At 35.4% G+C, this 18,605-nt stretch overlaps 1 protein-coding gene across 1 annotated transcript in view; it reads left to right on the top strand.

Moving 5' to 3' along the window:
- The window catches only part of LOC123659561, a 62,295-nt gene extending 44,320 nt beyond the window's left edge, over positions 1-17,975 (top strand). Inside the window, exons 4-6 of the mRNA XM_045594769.1 lie at positions 3,004-3,154; positions 7,188-7,332; positions 17,738-17,975. Of these exons, the coding sequence (XP_045450725.1) occupies positions 3,004-3,154; positions 7,188-7,332; positions 17,738-17,951 (510 nt within the window). The 3' untranslated portion in view covers positions 17,952-17,975. The remainder of the gene's footprint in view (positions 1-3,003; positions 3,155-7,187; positions 7,333-17,737) is intronic.
- Positions 17,976-18,605: the final 630 nt, after the last annotated feature.

Raw genomic sequence — 18,605 nt, 5'->3', positions numbered from 1 at the left:
TTCTTTATATTATAAAGGTGGATAACAAGCTTAAGGTCCACCTCATGGTAAGCGGATACCGTAGCTTATAGACGACTGCAATATCAAGAGCATTACAAGCGCGTTGCTGACCCTTACACCTTACTCCGTGGAGATCTAGCTACCTACTTAACGCAGGAAAACGACTCTACTTGCAACCACTATTACTTAGATGTGATCTTCTGTAGCGTTAAAGTACTTCCCTAGTCGAGCTGCTCCAAATTTTGATCAAGATATTTCCTCCTGTACCTCAATATATCCTGTTCATCTATGAAAGGTTTTTGGTTTAAAATTATTATGACTCACAGCAGAAAATTATTAATCGTAAATATCGATGAATATAAAAAAAAAGTTGCAAATATTTTGTAGGCCTTATTTCAGCTTAATAGTTGCATTACATGCTAACGTTATTTGGAAAACATCATTTTTGTTAATATATGGCAGGGAAAAAATATAACGCTTGATTTTGTGAATAGATAGGCGCATTGGTTAAACTGTCCGGAATTAATAATATAAGCAATTTTTTCGTCTATCTGTCAAGGTAATTATTCAATTTATCTGACGGGTTTATCGCTGGAAAAAAATTGAAACTTTCAAGCCATATAAGCTATATACAACTTATGCGCAGAAATGCATTTGTCTCTTAATATTTCAGATATTAATAGCTAATAGTCATCACTTAATATTGTGGGACCTACCAGTTTTTTTGTTTGTTATTTCTATCAGAAAATCCCATTCTTCTTTATTATTTAGGGAAGACACAACAATTAATAAATGTTCCAAACGAGATTATAAGCTACGTTACTTGTAAAGTATATCTGTTTTAAGCTGAGACAAATAAAAGCAACAAACAGACTAGGAAAAGTTATTTATATATATTTTTAGTAACTTCTTGAATTTATTTTAACTTGAAAAATGCCAATTTTTTATTTATTAATCTACGGATTTTCTATAAGATCTCTGTGATGTTACAAATCTGTCAATCATTTTTGGAAATGAAAATAGTCAAAGTTTTTGACAGACAACTTCATTACTTGTTACAAATATCATATTATTTCATCAGAATTATATTTTTTCATTTCTATTTTATTTCTTATACAGTGAAAGTTTACTAATAACAAGCATATGCAGATGTGTTTGCTAAATGAAACGTAAAGTAAGGAATTCTGCAGTTTAGTGTAAAAATTGTAACACAGGATTGAGTTTTTAGTTTGTGGTTACTGTTTTTTAATAACCAACGAAGGTAAACTTTACCTACTTTGACCACGTATGTAACTTGAGGAGCATGTATAATCAACACTGCGTAAGGTATGGAGTATCGATGATCTTTTTTAAATTGTCTTATTAATTTGGCACATCCTTTTTTCGTTGTCCCAGGGTAAATGATTTATGAATACACCACGGCCCGGGGGAGCCGAGGGCTATAACGGATTCGCATTGACCAACCCCCTGAAGTGTTTCTTCGATACACGTGGGTGGAATCACGGGGACGCTATTGTACTTCCGCGATCCTGCTAGCGTTTGTAGGCCCGTCGCGAGTATTGCCAAATACTCCTGAGAGGCTCTCTCGAACACTAAGATCACCTCCCTCTTCGGGACCATGCAATGCGGACGATAAATCCCCCGACCCATCGTCAGCTGGTCCCGGCGAATGGGGAGATAATTCTTCCACCCTAACACCGTGCCTTCTCAACGCCGCGCCCTCTGCAGCGCAACCCCGTGCTGATACAGTGCCCCAAGTGTTGACGCGCACTGTACACTACCCCCGGCCTGACCGGCGGCAACATAGAAATTGCCTCCAGCCATACACGTAGTCTTGGTCGACTTTACCACCACACGGTCGCCATAGCCAGGGATAATAATATAATATTTAATATATTTATTTATTTCAAATATTTGGTACACAACAAAAACAATTTGTAACGATAATAAAGGATACGATACGATAAGGATACGATAATAAGCTATAGCTGTCTGTGGCAACCGTGTGGTGGTACAGTCGACCAAGACTGCGGTGGCCATAGCCCTTACACCGCGGATTTCGGCCTTAGCGCCCCTAAGCATTCAACGGGTCCACTCTGTTATAAGCAAGAGAACTACCCGGTGCTCATCCTTCCCAGTCGTTCGCTAGCCGCGATTGGCAGCAGTTCTGTAACTGTGAAATTGTTGTTTTTCTTTCGATTTAATCCGGCGATATTATTGTAATATTATAAGTTTTTAACAACAAGTAAATTAATGGCGTTAAATATGAACAGAAAAACAAAAATGTGAATTGACTTTTCTGTACATATATCTATCTTTTTTTTGTATATTGAAGTTTTTTCTAATATTATTAAATGTCTAAAAAACGACTGATAATAGTCAACGAAACCTTTGTTTTCTCACTTCAAATTTATAGTTATTCATTCACAGTACACGCTTTTAACTACATTGAATACGTTATCACACTAATCACTTATACGCCATTAATGGAGTAACAACGTTAGCCGCACAATAATTAAACAATAACTGCTTCTTCGATTACAAATTATCATATTTATAGGACAACAATCTGAACACTGACAAGCCAAGACTGAGCAATCATAAAATTGGTATTAATTACTATTCGGCTGATGGTGTCTCCATCTTTATGCTCTTCCGGTACTTCAACAAATAATAATCACAGTAAGAACAATACAATCTTATAAAATTATTAAAAGCATAAATTTAAATGATAACAGTATTTATTGTTTAACTACCCTGCAAAACAGAAAACAAAAATAGTGACTGACTAATCTTAAATGAATAGGTACTAACCATTCGGATGATGGCGTCACCATCTTCGTACTATTTCGTATTAGGCGAATAAACAATAAGAGTAATATCGACACAAAATACAATATTTTAATAACTGTCACAATTACAAATTTAAATGCTAACACGTATACAGTGAATTTTCTTCTTAAACCGTTTAATAATTATATACCGTTATCTATTTGTGTCTAGATGGGAGCAGGCGCGCCCGGGCCAGGCGGTCGGAGAGCCCTTGAGCTGATCCTAAGCGGCGGTCTCAAGTCGCTAGCGAGACCCGCGAAGCCTGTCAGGAGAGCTGCCTCAAGGGACTCGGTGCTGTCACAACCGCAACCACTATTAGAAGGTAAGCAACAAACTAAATATTATAATACTAGCTGTGCCCGCGGCTTCGCCCGCGTTGAAATCAGTGTGTCACAAAGTTTTCCCGGCAAACTTCCAGTGAAACTCTATCAAAATCGGCTTAGCCGTTTCGTAAACCTTCCTCTTGAAGCTCTCTCTCCATTGGTGAAACCGCATGAAAATTCGTTCAGTACATTTTGAGGGAATCGACTATATACACTTTTGAGGACTTTGTTTTATAATACACTAACTGTTGCCCGCAACTACGTCCGCATGGTTATGAAGATATGCATTAGTATTAAGCGGTCTTACTTATAAAAATCTCGCTAAGCAATACTTAGCCACCGCTTAGTTAAACCGCTCTTAAGCTACAAATCCATGTTTAACTTTTGTTTACTTATAAACGTTGATTAGCTGTTACTTAGTTAAGAAACAAACAAAGAATGATAATTTTTTTTTTAACAAACACACGCAAGTAAGTAGATCAAACGTCACAATATAACAGCTGATTTATGTGAAATCCGCCATCTTGCCGCTTAGCAGGAGTTAAACTATGCCTCGGCAGTGTTTAAATTTGACGGCTATTTAAACACTACTTAACGACTTCTTAACGCTAAATAGTGTTTATAAGTGAGGTTTTTGCTAATCCGTTGCTAAGCAATTGATTAAAAATTAAGAAACGTTTATAAGTAAGACCGAAGATGTTTAACGCAAATTATTTTTTTATGTCAGTCACTTGAAATGTTTATCACACTGAATAACTTTTTAAAAGGCACAATTTAGTATAATTTTATAGTTATTTTTATAAAACCTCTATACACCACATTTTTAGTTTTATTTTCAGGCTGCAGTATAAATAACCTTTCAGGCACACTTATAGGTGCTGTATAATTATGTTTCATACAAACTATCAACCCCAATTAAACCCCCTTAGCGCAAAATCCGTTCTTAGCGGACGTCTACTAACTATAATCTACCTCCCTGCCAAATTTCATCTTTGTCCATCCTGGATAGATGGACCACCCAGCGGTTTTTGTGTTCTCGTGATAAGTGAGTCAGTGACCTTTCTCTTTTATTTAAATAGATTACGATGCATTCTTTGGACATATCCTCACCATCTATAGAGCACACATTTTAAATTTCAAGTCTCTTATTTCAAAAATATAGGACTTTCATACAAACTTCCAACCCCCGTTTTATCCCTTTAGGGGTCGATTTTCGTAAAATCCGTTCTTAACTGATGTTTACGCTCTATAAGTAACCTACCTGCCAAATTTCAAGTTTGTAGCTGTGATAGGTTCAGAGATTTCGTGATGAGTGTGTCAACGTACCAGCCCCCGCTTTAACCCCAAAAGGGAGTTGATTTCTAAAAATACCATTATTTGGACACCTTCTCACCATCTGTAGAGCATAAATTTTAAATTTCAAGTCTCTTACTTCAAAAACATAGGACTTTCATACAAACTTCCAACTCCCGTTTTATCCCTTTAGGGATCGAGTTTCGTAAAATTATTTCTTAGCGGATGTCTACGTTCTATAAGTAACCTACCTGCCAAATTTCAAGTTTATAGGTGTTATAGTTTCGGAGATTTCGTGATGAGTGAGTGACCTTTCGCTTTTATATATATTATAGATTATAGATTTAATATATCGGCGTTGTAAATATGTTGCTGTAATCTTGGTAAATAAAAACCCGGAAAATAACGCAGATCAAATCTTCTTTACAACATTTTTTTCTATGTACTTATTGTTATAAATGTTATCGATAACTCAAATATTATAATATGGCAGTTAAAATGGTTTAGCAAACCAATCAATATGAAGGAATTACACTTCAAAATAAGTAAGGTACAAATACCACGCAACGATTCAGTCGCCAGAAATCTCAACGAAGCTTAGAGACCTCCGCTGTGAGCATGATGTATTCTGATTTCGAATTTTATTACCAACCCTCCCGATCCTCTCAAATATCTGAATGTAAATATTATATTTGATTAAACTAACACAGCCACAAAATTCAGGCCTTGTTTGATTTATATGATATGTAACATACTAGCGACACATTGTGGCACAACTTAAAATCATTACATAGTGTAAAACAAAGTCGCCGCTGTTTGTATGCTTAGATCTTTAAAATTACGCAACGGATTTTGATGCGGTTTTCTTTACTCAATAGAATGATTCCAGAGAAAGGTTTATATGTATGACACATGCATAATATAGGAGAGGAACACTGATAGTTTTTGCAATACTAGTACTGTATAATATAAAGCTTAAATTTTATTTTAGATTTACAGGTTCACATCAAGTTTCATAATAATCACTAGATTTTGTTTGAAACGTTAATATAATACCCTATATATGGTAAATTCATCTTGGTCTAAATTCAAGTTTAATAAAATACAGTCTCCAGTAGGGATGGTTTGACTTTTAATAAGGGTTTTTGTGTTGTCTAGTAATAAGTTCCTCTTATGCTCGAATCGGAATGTCAATTAAAATATTATTTTAAAGTTTTTTTTTTTAATAGTACCTTCGTTACTATTGTTGCTTTAATTAAAAATGTACTTATGTCAATATTCTTAATTTTGGGCTTACATGGTGTGTGCTTTTATTGAAACAATCAAAGTATTACAACGAATTTTTACTGTATCAATGTTTATTTATTATTCACCGATGCATACTCCGTCTATCGACTAGATCGAAAAACTGTTTAAAAAAAAGGATAATAAATATTGAGTTCGTGTCACAAAACCTTCCATTCAATAACATAAACTACGAAAAAATTTTACTGCTCTCTCTTTAGCCTTTAACTTTTAAAATGTTGAATTTTTACACATTTATTAAAAATGAGGGTAGTTAGTCATTGTTCATATCATATGTAGGTACTTGAATCAGAAAATGTTTGATATTCTTAATATACCTACCTATAGAAATATATTTGAGTTAATCCTTTAAATAAATGTTCCTACACTTTTTGGTATAAAAAGTATGAATAATAAAAAATGTATAAAACAGAAAAATCTAGAAAACGAGTGTTACATGTTACGTAACTTTATACCTAACATAAAACTAGAATATTAAATAAGTTTTATTTAATAATTACGTATAATATTTTGTAATAAAATGTTATCCAAAAAACGTAGTTCTTTACGATCTAAATGGAAAATTAATGGAACAAACGAGTTTATGAATAAAAAAAAGTAAATTCATATAATGGATTATTAATAAAAACGCAAAAGTTTGTGGAATGCATATATTTTTGTTTTGTGATTATTATTTTTTTATTTCAAACTAGCTGAACTAACAGACGTTGTCCTGTCTTGCGAACTGTCAAACGCATGAGTTTGATTTCATAATAATATCGTACTTTTTTTTGACTTTTCATTTTTTCAAGTATTCCATACATTTTTTTTACGACAGATCAGAAAATTTAAACTAAATTCAGTTAAATATTATCCAGCCGTTGTCGAGTTAGAAGGTTTGCTATACATTTTGGGATACTTTTTTTGTATAGATTCTGAACGGAGTCAAGTACAAGTCCTAATTAATAAGTCAGGTTAAGTACAATTACAACTGCTCTGGTTTAGTGGTGCGTTTGCCGTGTAGGCCTTGTTACCGTCTAAACAACGGCAGTTTGTGGGTTTGATTCCCGCTCGGGATGCATATATGTATTTTTACAAAATTGGTTTTTTGGTTTCGATTTCTGTGTTGTGGGTCTTCTCTATCGTACCTCGGAGAGCACGTTAAGCTATCGGTCCCGCTTTCTGCATAAACACCTGAAAGCGAACTTTACTCATAGTTAAATAAATAACTATTAATAAATTCTTTATTTGACCAAATTCATAATCCGCCAAACTGCCTGACAATTTATCGGTTGGGAGTAGGGCCCAACCCGCAGTAGGGCAGCGTGGTGGAATAAGCTTCAATTCTTCTTATGCATGGATATAGAGGCATTTGCCCAGCAGTGGGATCTTACAGGCGGAATCGTGAATCGAAGTTAAACTAGCTTATAATATACACGTTACTTTTTTCATCAGGTCTCAGAAAATGCTCGACAGTGCTCGCCCTGACAGACAGGGAGAAGGTTCCCGAGCCGATAAGAGCACACAACAGACTGCGCGCGCCCTCCGTCTGCTCTCGATGCTCATCGCTGCTCTCACTCGCCGGCGCCGGAGGGTCCAGGTTAGTTTTACTACATTCTACACATATACACACAAACATAATCAATTATTATATATTAAAGTCTAGTCTGTTTGTATTTATATTGTCACAGCTGAAATTGCCTCTTTGTTGTGTATATGAATAGCTTAGGTTTTAGACTCAATACATAATTAAGTTATGTTTAACAACCAAGTCATACCGATACCGGTATCGGTCGATGGTACCCTTCTCGAAGTTGTTCAGGATTATAACTACCTAGGCCATACTATCCAACTAGGCCGCAACAACTTCGAGAAGGAGGCCGATAGGAGGATCCGGTTGGGCTGGGCGGCGTTTGGCAGACTCCGTCGAGTCTTCACTTCGAAGATTCCGCAATGCTTGAAGACAAAAGTTTTCGAGCAATGCGTCCTGCCTGTGTTAACATACGGAGCCGAGACGTGGACACTGACGAAGGGACTGGTCCACAAGTTTAAAGTCGCTCAACGTGCAATGGAACGGGCTATGCTTGGGGTCTCTCTCAAAGACAGGATTAGAAATGAGACTATCCGCGAGAGAACGAAAGTAACTGACATAGCCCACAGAATTAGCAAGTTGAAGTGGCAGTGGGCTGGTCATCTGTGTCGCAGGACCGATGGCAGTTGGAGTAGACGGGTCCTAGAGTGGAGATCGCGTCTTGGCAAACGCAGTGTGGGACGTCCTCCGGCCCGTTGTACCGACGATCTACGTAAGATTGCCGGTGTATGCTGGATGAGGATTGCGGGAGACCGGGATGTGTGGCGCGAACTTGGGGAGGCCTATGTCCAGCAGTGGACTGCGATAGGCTGAAGTGATGACATAATTATGACTGTTAATGCTGAACTTATGGTAAAAATCAGTTTTGATATTTTTGTCGCTTATGTCGTTTTATTGTATTAATCTTATAACTCGTAAAGGTTAGAATGATTTTGACGGAAGTTTCATCGGGAGGTAGATGACATTACCTAAAAGTAACATACGCATAGGCGTAAGGGCCTTAAGAAGTCGTCGAAAAAATATAGAACATGTAACTCAATGGTAAATGTTATATTCTAAGTGGGCTAAACCGCAGCTAGGCAATACCAGTGAAAAGAAAATTATTGTTATTTAGAAAGATAAACTTTGAACTCAATTGATTTTAATTATTTCTGTCACATAAATTATCTTAATACGAGTATATCTATATAAACTACTCGTCACGTTGTTTGTCCGCGATGGACTCTTAAAGTACTTAACCGATTTTAATCATATTTGCACTCCGTGTGCATTATGATCAAACTTGAAAGATAGGCTATATTTTATTTTGATATATGTAATTATTATATTTAATTTTAAAAAAATAAGATGGTCGAAGTTCGACAGGCTAGCTAGTTAGGAGTTTAGGACGGCTATTTTTAACCGACTTTAAAAAAAGGAGGAGATTACTCAATTCGACCGTATATATATATGTATGTTCAGAGATAACTCCCTCGTTTATGAACCGATTTTGATAGATCTTTTTTTGTTGGAAAGGAGGTATCCCTAGTTTGGTACCATGATAAGAAAACCAGTATCTGATGATAGGATCCCAGAGAAATCGAGGTAAACTCGAAAATCCACATAACTTTTTACTGGGTGTACCGATTTTAATGATTTTTAATTTAATCGAAAGCCGATGTTGTGGTTACATTTAAATTTCATCGAGATCTGATTACAACTTTTGGATTAATCTTTGATATTGCTATTTACTTGACTATTTTTTCATCTACCTACGTGGTATTACTTGTCGATATAATTGAAGTCGATTTTTCTTCGTTTGCCAGCAAATACAATTATATGATAAAGATATAATGTTAAGAAATTATAAAGTTAATTCGTAAATCGTAAAATGATTTGCCGGTTAAAGAAATAAACAGTAGCAAAAAAGTTTTAACGTTAGTCATAATTAGCGATTATATTGTAAGTGTTCGTCGTAAATGCTGTTAATTTGTTTTATTTTTTACTAAAGGAGATTTGTTGATCCTTATCAACAAATCATCAATGTCAGCATTTGTTTTTATTACATTAAAAATAATTTACGATTGTGTACCATTCTAATAGTGAGGTCGCAAACAAAAAAAAAATGGATTTCAACGTTGATTGACATGTAATACATACAATGTAGTATATAGTCGTTTGATTAAAAAAAGAATGTACAATGTTCATGTTTAGACATGTAGACATAATATCGTGAATATTTATACTGATTTGAATCAGGATCACTGGTGCATGTGGTGTTCAAGAGTACCTAATGGTGTCATTAAACTTTTTTTTGTCGCAATGATAATTTATTAATAATAACAAACAACATTTTTTTTTGCATCGAACTAAAAATGTCGTTCTTGTATGAGTGTAAAAATACCTTTACCGTACGTATGTCACCTTTAATTATTATTTTGGGTTTATGTTTTACTAGCTGCGCCACGCGGTTTCACCCGCCTAACTTCTGATCCTGTGGGAATGTCGGGATAAAAAGTAGCCTATGTGCTATTGTAGATCTTCAGCTATCTGCGCATCATGTTTCGTTAAAATCGGTCTAGTAGTTTTGCGTGAAAGAGTGGCAAAGATACATACATACATACATACATACATACATACTTATACACATACATTCACACATTTACATCGTCCATACATTCATTCATTAATTTATACATAAACTTTTGTATTTATAATATTATAATAATGTGCGAAAAGCTTAGAGTTTATTTCTCTTAACAAGCTACTGATAAGTTAAAGATAGCTGTCCGATAATAACGGTTTTCATCAAATATTTAAACAATAAACCTCACTTTATATGTCAAATATTACTATTCGCAGTCTATGAACACTCTGTATATAATGTCATTTACGAACAAATCTGCAACGGAATTATGTCTATTATTAAAGATTATTACGAAATGAGTGTAATTTACAAAATAAATGTAATTTTAGAACATTATCCTATGATTTAGTAATATCACGATATTTTATAAGGAACTAGCTTTTGCCCACGACTTAGTCCGCGTGGAACTTTTAAAGTGGAACAATTCCGTCATACATGATTTTTACGAGACATCATCTGTTTACGCAGCGTAAGCAGTGGAAGCTCTCAAAAGGCAAAAAACTTACGAGTTTGAAACATTCATTGGTGCTCCACTCCTATTGGTCTTAGCGATGATATAATTATAGTCTTCCTCGATAAATGGGCTTTCTAAGACTAAAAGAATTTTTCTAATCGGACCAGCAGTTCCTAAGAATATCGCGTTCAAGCAAACAAACAAACTCTTCAGCTTTATAATATTAGTGTAGATTATTACAGACGGTGAAAGGTCAATATGGCGAACATATAGTTTTTATCGAAATTGTAATAAAAGCAAAGTCATACGAATAGTGTCGTGTAACCAAGCAATATAACCAAGCAATAGACGCCGCGTTGGCGCAACGGTTTCAGCCATGGATTGTACCTGTTGCGCTGGCGGTTGCGGGTTCGATCCCCGCACATGACAAACATTTGTATTGGCCATACAGGTGTTTGCCGTGGTCTGGGTGTTTGTGCAGTCCTAGTGGGTCTCCCCACCGTGCCTTGGAGAGCACGTTAAGCCGTCGGTCCCGGTTGTTATCATGTACACCTGATAGCGATCGTTGCTCATAGTAGGGAATATATCCGCCAACCTGCATTGGAGCAGCGTGGTGGATTAATCTCTCCTAGGAGAAGTCCTACATGGGGAAAGAGGCCTATGCCCAGTAGTGGGATATTACAGGCTGAAGCGGTAACCAAGCAATATTTAAGATTACGAAATTACTAAAATCGCAAATTCACAAAAATATTTATTAATAATTGTTCATATCATTCTCTTTCACGCTTGAACACTTACGTTTAATACTATCCAGAGCCGAAGTTCCAGAGATGTAACATAATTAATTATCCAGACCACAACATATATCTGAACGATCTTTACAACTTTTTAACTCACTTGATTTTTTGAAAGTTTAATCTGTTATTAAATATATTCATGAGATTAAAGAAATAACCAATTAATAGTCTCTTTTGAATCAGTTTAACTGTTTGAGTATGAATATATGAAAGAGATTAGTGAATGTACAGTATGTGTAATATTTGTTACGCATATACATCGGTACCGCGTGGCTATTCGTCTTATCGTAGCCGCCAACTCGCTACGCTAAGAATATAAAATACACTGGTAGTTGTATTAGGTGTTAGTATTTGGCTCATTCAAAAAAGACATTGTCCTATTTTTGAACTCTCAAACGCGTAATGAAATAGGAAAAAAATCTGGATTGAGATAACCTGGCGATATGAAATATGCTTTAGGATATACTGTGAATCTGCTACGCTGACGCTGCGTTGCGTTGGCGCAACGCTCAGAGCCATGGATTGTACCTGTTGCGCTGGCGGTTGCGGGTTCGATCCCCCGATATATCCGCCAACCCGCAGTGGAGCAGCGTGGTGGATTAAGCTCTGATCTTTCTCCTATATGTGGAAAGAGGCCTATGCCCAGTAGTGGGATATTACTGGCTGAAGCGTAGTGAACCTACTAAATATACACAAAAACTTTCATAAAAATCGGACGATAGTGCGACCGAACAAATAACTAAGCCTTGAGTGCTGGTTTACCTTAAACAATTACAACTTTAGAATCTCAGTTGCAAATTGGATTTACACGGTGAAAATAGAAAATACATCATAAATTTTTATCTGTTTGTATACAGTCAGTGAGTCGTCTCGTAAAGTTTTATTATTATTCTTTAAACATTCTAATAGTATGAATTACTTTGATATCATTTCTATAGCATGCTTATTGTGTGAAGGGTTACGATATAAACCACATGTTTGCACTTGTATATATTCGTCACGAGCAGTGGAGGTCACTAATGAGGAACATGACCTGTTGTTAAACTCCACTTACTAATATAAATACAGAAACTCCTTGTGTTTATAACGGACTTCAAAAAAGAAGGAGGTTACTCAATTCGACCATATATATATATATATATATATATATATATTATGTATCTTCGGGGATAATTTCGTCATTTATGAACCGATTTTGATAATTCTTCTTTTCATAATATGGAAACCAGGATCTGATAATGGAATCCTAAAGAAATCGAGGGAACTTACAAATTCAATAAAAAGAGAAACTAATCCGAAAACAAGAGAAACGTAATTCGTAACATTTCCAACACAACAATAAACGTATGGAATTTATATACATATAAATAATAATTGTTGCGTATTCAATCTTAAAGGTTGGTTATCTTATTCGTGAGAATGGTAGATACGAATTTTCCGTTATTAACGAGTAAATGTAAAAAGATCGAAATATCACTCAACTCTACTATTAGTCCCGTTAATTTAGACATCCAGGGTTACAAAAATTCGCACCCAGCTGAATATTATTAGTAGGACTCTCTCCTATTTTTTGGTCTAATTTGACCAAACTATATTCTATAAACAGATGTGTTGACTAACATTTAATAATAAAATTTAAGTGATAAAAATCATATATAACGCGCTACATTCTACCATGTGTAATTATCGTCTGAATATATTTTATATTAGTCAAAATAAATAATGACAAGAATTTACTAAAACGGCCTCGTTAAACACGCTTCGCTAGTCCCCGTGTTATATATTTTTTGTCAACTCGGTTTTTAATTAATTTATTAATCTATTTATAAGTTTATAAATATGTATATTTATATATAAAATTAAAACTATAACATAAAATAATTGGCTCTGTAAAATACTCTTATTTATAAGACTTCATTATACTATGTGTGGATTATCGTCTGAATATTAATTAATTAAAAAAATAATTACGAGAATTAACTATAACGGCCTCGTTAAGATCACGCTTCGCTCGTCCCCGTTCTATTTTTAGTTCAACTGGGTTTTTAATTTATTTATAAAAAAAATATTTTTAAATTAAATATATAATTATGACTATAAAATAACTGGCTCTGTAAATTTATACTCCTGTTTATTAGATTTCGCTTTTTCTTCATGTGAAAACAACAAAGTTTTAAAAATTACTAGAATCATAATCGTGTAACAAACATATTGTACTCAAATGAGATGTCGGTACAATTGTCTGAGCAACTAGCTAGCTATTGTACTAGCGGTCGCGTGTTTGATCATCGCACATGATAAATATTTGTATAGACCATAAAAAGATTTGACTAGCCCGTTGGCGCAGTTTGTAGTGCTTTCTGCTCCGAGGGTTGCGGGTTCGATTCCCACCCCTAGTCTGGGTGTAATAATATAAATATTTATTTATATATGTATTATTTATAAGAATATTTATTGAAAAAAAAAATGTAGCTATACCAATCGGCTGTTACCTATAACACAAGTATTAAGTTTCTTACTTTAGGAACAGATGGCCGTGCGGGTATTGTGTAGATATTTATTTATTTATTATTTATCTAATATATAAAATTCTCGTGTCGCGATGTTTGTAGTTAAACTCCTTCGAAACGGCGTTCGTTTTTATGTAAATTTTTATCGTGTAAATTTAGTTTATTTTTAAGTTCCGTTCGTCATTGGTTTAATAAAATTTGTGGGAAAATGATTGAAGATAGACAAAGATAAGATAAGATGATAGAGGGTTTATCTTCTATTCGCTGCCGAGCGTGGTCCGCAGCATGCTCGGCAGGTAGAGGTACTGGTCGGCCGTAACCTCCTTCTGCGAGGAGGTCATGGCGCTAAAGGAGGCTGCGGAGCGACAGCGCGAGGCTGACGCCAACCCGCTTCGCAGGAGACGACCGGGGGAAAGAGACGCCGTTATGCTGCTCCTTCACCCTTCGCAATAGAGTGGGAGAAGGGCACCACTATTCGTCTGTATGTCCTTTATAGAATCGTAAACTATGCATTTGATCATGTCATGATCTTCAGCAAAGTATTGTGCATGAGTCCACAAAGGTTTCTGAGTTGGTACGACCAAAAAATAAAATAAAAAAGCGTAGCGTTGCGCGCAGGGTACATTTAGTATATATATGTACAGATAGAGTATCCGTGTCACGCCAACCAGCAGTGTAGAAGCGTGGTAGATTATGCTCCGATTATTCTTCTACATGGAGAAAGAGCCCAGCAGTGGGTAGCTACAAGCTGAATCGTTACAGATAGTAACTCAAATTTTAAGAAAAAAACTGCTACGCATTTAAAACGATTTACATATTGTTAACAATTTGTATTTTATATTTGCTTAACATACATCATTACATAGTATAAAACAAAGTCGCTTCCCGCTGTCTGTATGCTTAGATCTTTAAAATTACGCAACGGTTTTTGATGCGACTTTCTTTAGTAAATAGAGTGATTCCAGAGGAAAGTTTATATATACATATAATACATGCTATACTATATTATATAGTGAAGGAACACTGATAGTTCTTGCAACCGTGCGAAGCCGGGGTGGGACGCTAGTATACCATATAGTAAGCAATGCAGACGTAGTCGCATATAAGCTAGTTTTCTAAACGAATACAATATTAATTCAGACGTGTTAGGTTACTAATAAAAACAAATCGCTTGGCGAAAATCAAATAAAATCTTAATCCGCTCTATAGAAGTGCCTAAATAAATAGAGGAAAAAATTCAGCTCTTAAAATAAACGGGTACACATCGCTCGAGTGTTGTTGTATTTTCCCATTAGGTATGCTCGGCGCTGTGTGCAGTTACTTCTAATTTTACTTCAAGATTTTGGTATTTTTAACATCGGTAAACAACTTTTTTCCGATCAAACTGAGATCCGTCTTATGACGTCACACGCCTACCTTCGTACGAAGAGGTATAGAATAACTTATAGTATGTCAATATACTATTTTACTAACTCAACGAATTCTAGCGGTCATTCCAGGGTAAAGTGGTCTAATTTTAGAAATGGTCTTAAAGTTAAATGACCTGTTAATTGAGGAAGGTCATGAATATTTTACAAAACTAGTTGAAGTAATAAGGCCCAACAATCAATAAAATATACATTATTTCTTTATTTTCTCTGTGCAAGGATACTTTTCCCACTAAAACCTAAGATATATTACCTAAAATCCAAATTAAAAAGTAACAATTTGAATAAGATAATTTTTACCTAAGGTTTTCATGTGTACTATTATCTATTTTAATTATAAATCTTAATAACATGTAATAAAATAATACAACACAAAATTATCTTATTTTTATAGACGTGATTGTCTTAACCAAAACATGAAAAAAAAAAAATGTAAAAATACCTACATATGTTAATGTATTGCTACAGGATACAATCGGTACTGTACTTTGCCCTCTAAATTAACTTGGCAACTAATTGTACATCTTAACCAACTTTGATAATAGCTGTTCATGACTCATGTGGCGAGAAGTAACGATTAAATTAAAGTGTTCTCAAATGATTGTAATGCATGGTACATTATAAGATGAGTAAGCTGTTGTTGTTATGGGGATTTCCTTTGTGAAAAGAGTTCATTTCCAACCAGAATACATCGATCCGATATAAGTTGAAGTGTTTGTATGCGTTGCATATGAGTAAGTAAAAAATCATTACAGCCTATCACAGTCCAATGCTGGACATAGGCCTCCATAAGTTTACGCCAAAAATAACGTGAACGCGTGTGTTTTGCCCATAGTCACCACGCTGGGCAGGCGGGTTGGTGACCGCAGGGCTGTCGCTGCCGCAGGTTTTGTCGCACCGAAGACGATGCTGCCCGTCTTCGGCCTGTGTATTTCAAAGCCAGCAGTTGGATGGTTATCCCGCCACCGGTCTCGGCTTTTTAATTTCCAAGGTGGTAGTGGAACTGTGTTATCCCTTAGTCGCCTCCTACGACACCCACGGGAAGAGAGGGGGTGGCTATATTCTTTAGTGCCGTAACCACACAGTACAAGAAACAAAAAAACAAGTAAAAAATAAAAAAATAAAAATAGTTCATACTGGACAACTTGGAACCCTAAAAATTATTAATAGATAAGGACAAAAAAAAATCTTTTAGGAATTGACTCCTTAAGAATCGATTTTCATATAAGGCCCACGGTATGAAAAAATATTTGGAGTAAACTCTATTGAATGAATGACCTCGTTACGTTTTTGTTAACACTATCTATCGGAATCCAAACGGGTTAGATGGCGTTACGACGTTTTCTAATAGATGGCGTTATTTGATTCGTTTATTTACCATTTCATACGGTATTAATCTTGTTTTAAGACAATTAAGCCATTTTTGTGCCTATTTAGACAGTCGATCTGAAGGAGTAAACTCCAGTCGTGCGTCGGAACTGACACTTTTTCATATTTGTTGTGTAATGTAATAGCTGATGCTATAAACAATTATTTAGATACCCTTTCCACTGAATGTTAAAAAATATACATAAAATATATGTAAATTACCTCAAAATGACGTGTACCATACATTTATACAATTTTGCATCTGTGCAAGATTACGTTGCACTATATCAAGAAAAACTAATCTGTCTCTCCTGCACCCGAGTCGTGACCGATATTCCCAATGTGAGAGATTGATAGTGTTTTGATAATTATTACAAAATAAGCTGGTGAACCAGAACCAAAACCAGAGAACGGTTGCTACAAGTTGTTATCCCTCACTCGCTCGCCCGCTTCAGTCTGTAATATCCTAATGCTGGACATAAGTCTCTTTCCCATGTCAGAGAAGAATCAGAGCTTAATCATCCACGCTGCCCCAATGCGGGTTGGCGGATATATTTCCTAGAAGAACTTTTAGCGTAGTTCATCGTAGTCTTATGCTACTGAGTCAGTCAATCAGTTTCTTCGTCAATCAAGTTCGTGCCAGACATCCCGGTTTTCTATTGAGTACTATTATTATTATTGCTACTTAGTATTGACTCAGAATACTGACTAAGATTTTTTCCCGATGTATTTTGTCTTAACATTTTTTAGTATGATATCAAAAATCGACCGTTCCAGCGGGGATCGAACCTGCATCTCCGACTGACCGTGTCGGTGCTCTAGCCAATATTAAGCTATGGAACGATGTACCCGCTAGATCGAAATTTTTGATATGATGATTTCAATTCGGTCTAAGCGACCGTGGCGCTTGTTTTGTCTTTCTCACGATGACGACGATAATATTGTCTAAAGTACCATTGATGGACAGCCCCGTGTTGTTTTATGGTATATTCCTTTCTTGCAAAGTAATATTTCCAACGAGTTCAAGAATCTATTTAAAAAAAATGGAGTTTATAGATTATGAAATGTCGAACTTGTTATATTTTGCCTCTTCTTCATTAGTTAAGAAATTGTAAGCAATTTTATTACCTATATTATTTATATTTATACAGTGGCTTATTTTTATACCGTGTTATAAACATGGCTATTTCTGTTTTTGTTTTTTTTTTATTCATAAGATTTTTTGTTTACAGATACTCCTTGGACGGCGCCGGCGGCGTATTTGTGCCGGCAGCTCCCATTAACTGCAAACTTTGTTTGGAGGACGCAACACCAGATAAAATTACCGTCATCTCGGGATGCGGTTGCTCTTTTTGTACTAGGGTGAGTTTACCTTACTACTTTTTTATCAGTATGTTTTTCTCCTATACACAAGTGGCAGAGCTACCTTCGTCATCAAGAAATTAAATGAAATTAAAAATTTATTTCAATTCACCAAAATTTTCTAAATACTATGTCGTTATTGTATTAAAAAAATACATATTTGACAATTAAATAAAGTTAAAGTTCAAGTTACAAAAGGTCATTGAAAATTTCAAAATTAAATATTAAGGTTAAACCGGATGTACCTACTAGTATGGAACAATTTTCAAAAATCCTCTGCAAAATTACTTCCGGAAGTTCTTGAAATGAGTATAAATCTAAGAAAACCCCTAGAGATAGCAGACCTTCTTAAATATAACGTAATATTTTAGGTCTAGACAACGCTTACAATTTTTTTTTTTACTTAAAATTCTTATTAAGGACTTGCTTTGTGGTCACGAATAGTGACGAAAATGTATAATTTATTATTGAGTGTCGTGAAAGGCGACTAAGGGGTAACACAGTTCCACTTCCACTTTGGAATTTAAAAAACCGACCGATGGCGGGATAACCTTCCAACTGCTGGCTTTGAAATACACAGGCCGAAGTCGGGTAGCAGCATTTTCGGTGCGACAAAGCCACCAACCCGCCTGCCCAGCGTGGTGACTATGGGTATAACACATGAGTTCACGCCGTTTTTAGATTGAACGTGTCGAGGCCTATGTCCAGCAGTGGACTGTATTAGGCTGAAGTGATAAT

Source organism: Melitaea cinxia, chromosome 14, assembly GCF_905220565.1.
Source record: "Melitaea cinxia chromosome 14, ilMelCinx1.1, whole genome shotgun sequence".
Taxonomy (NCBI): domain Eukaryota; kingdom Metazoa; phylum Arthropoda; class Insecta; order Lepidoptera; family Nymphalidae; genus Melitaea; species Melitaea cinxia.
The sequence above is the reverse complement of the archived record's forward strand: the minus strand, read 5'-3'. Positions and strand labels throughout refer to the sequence as shown.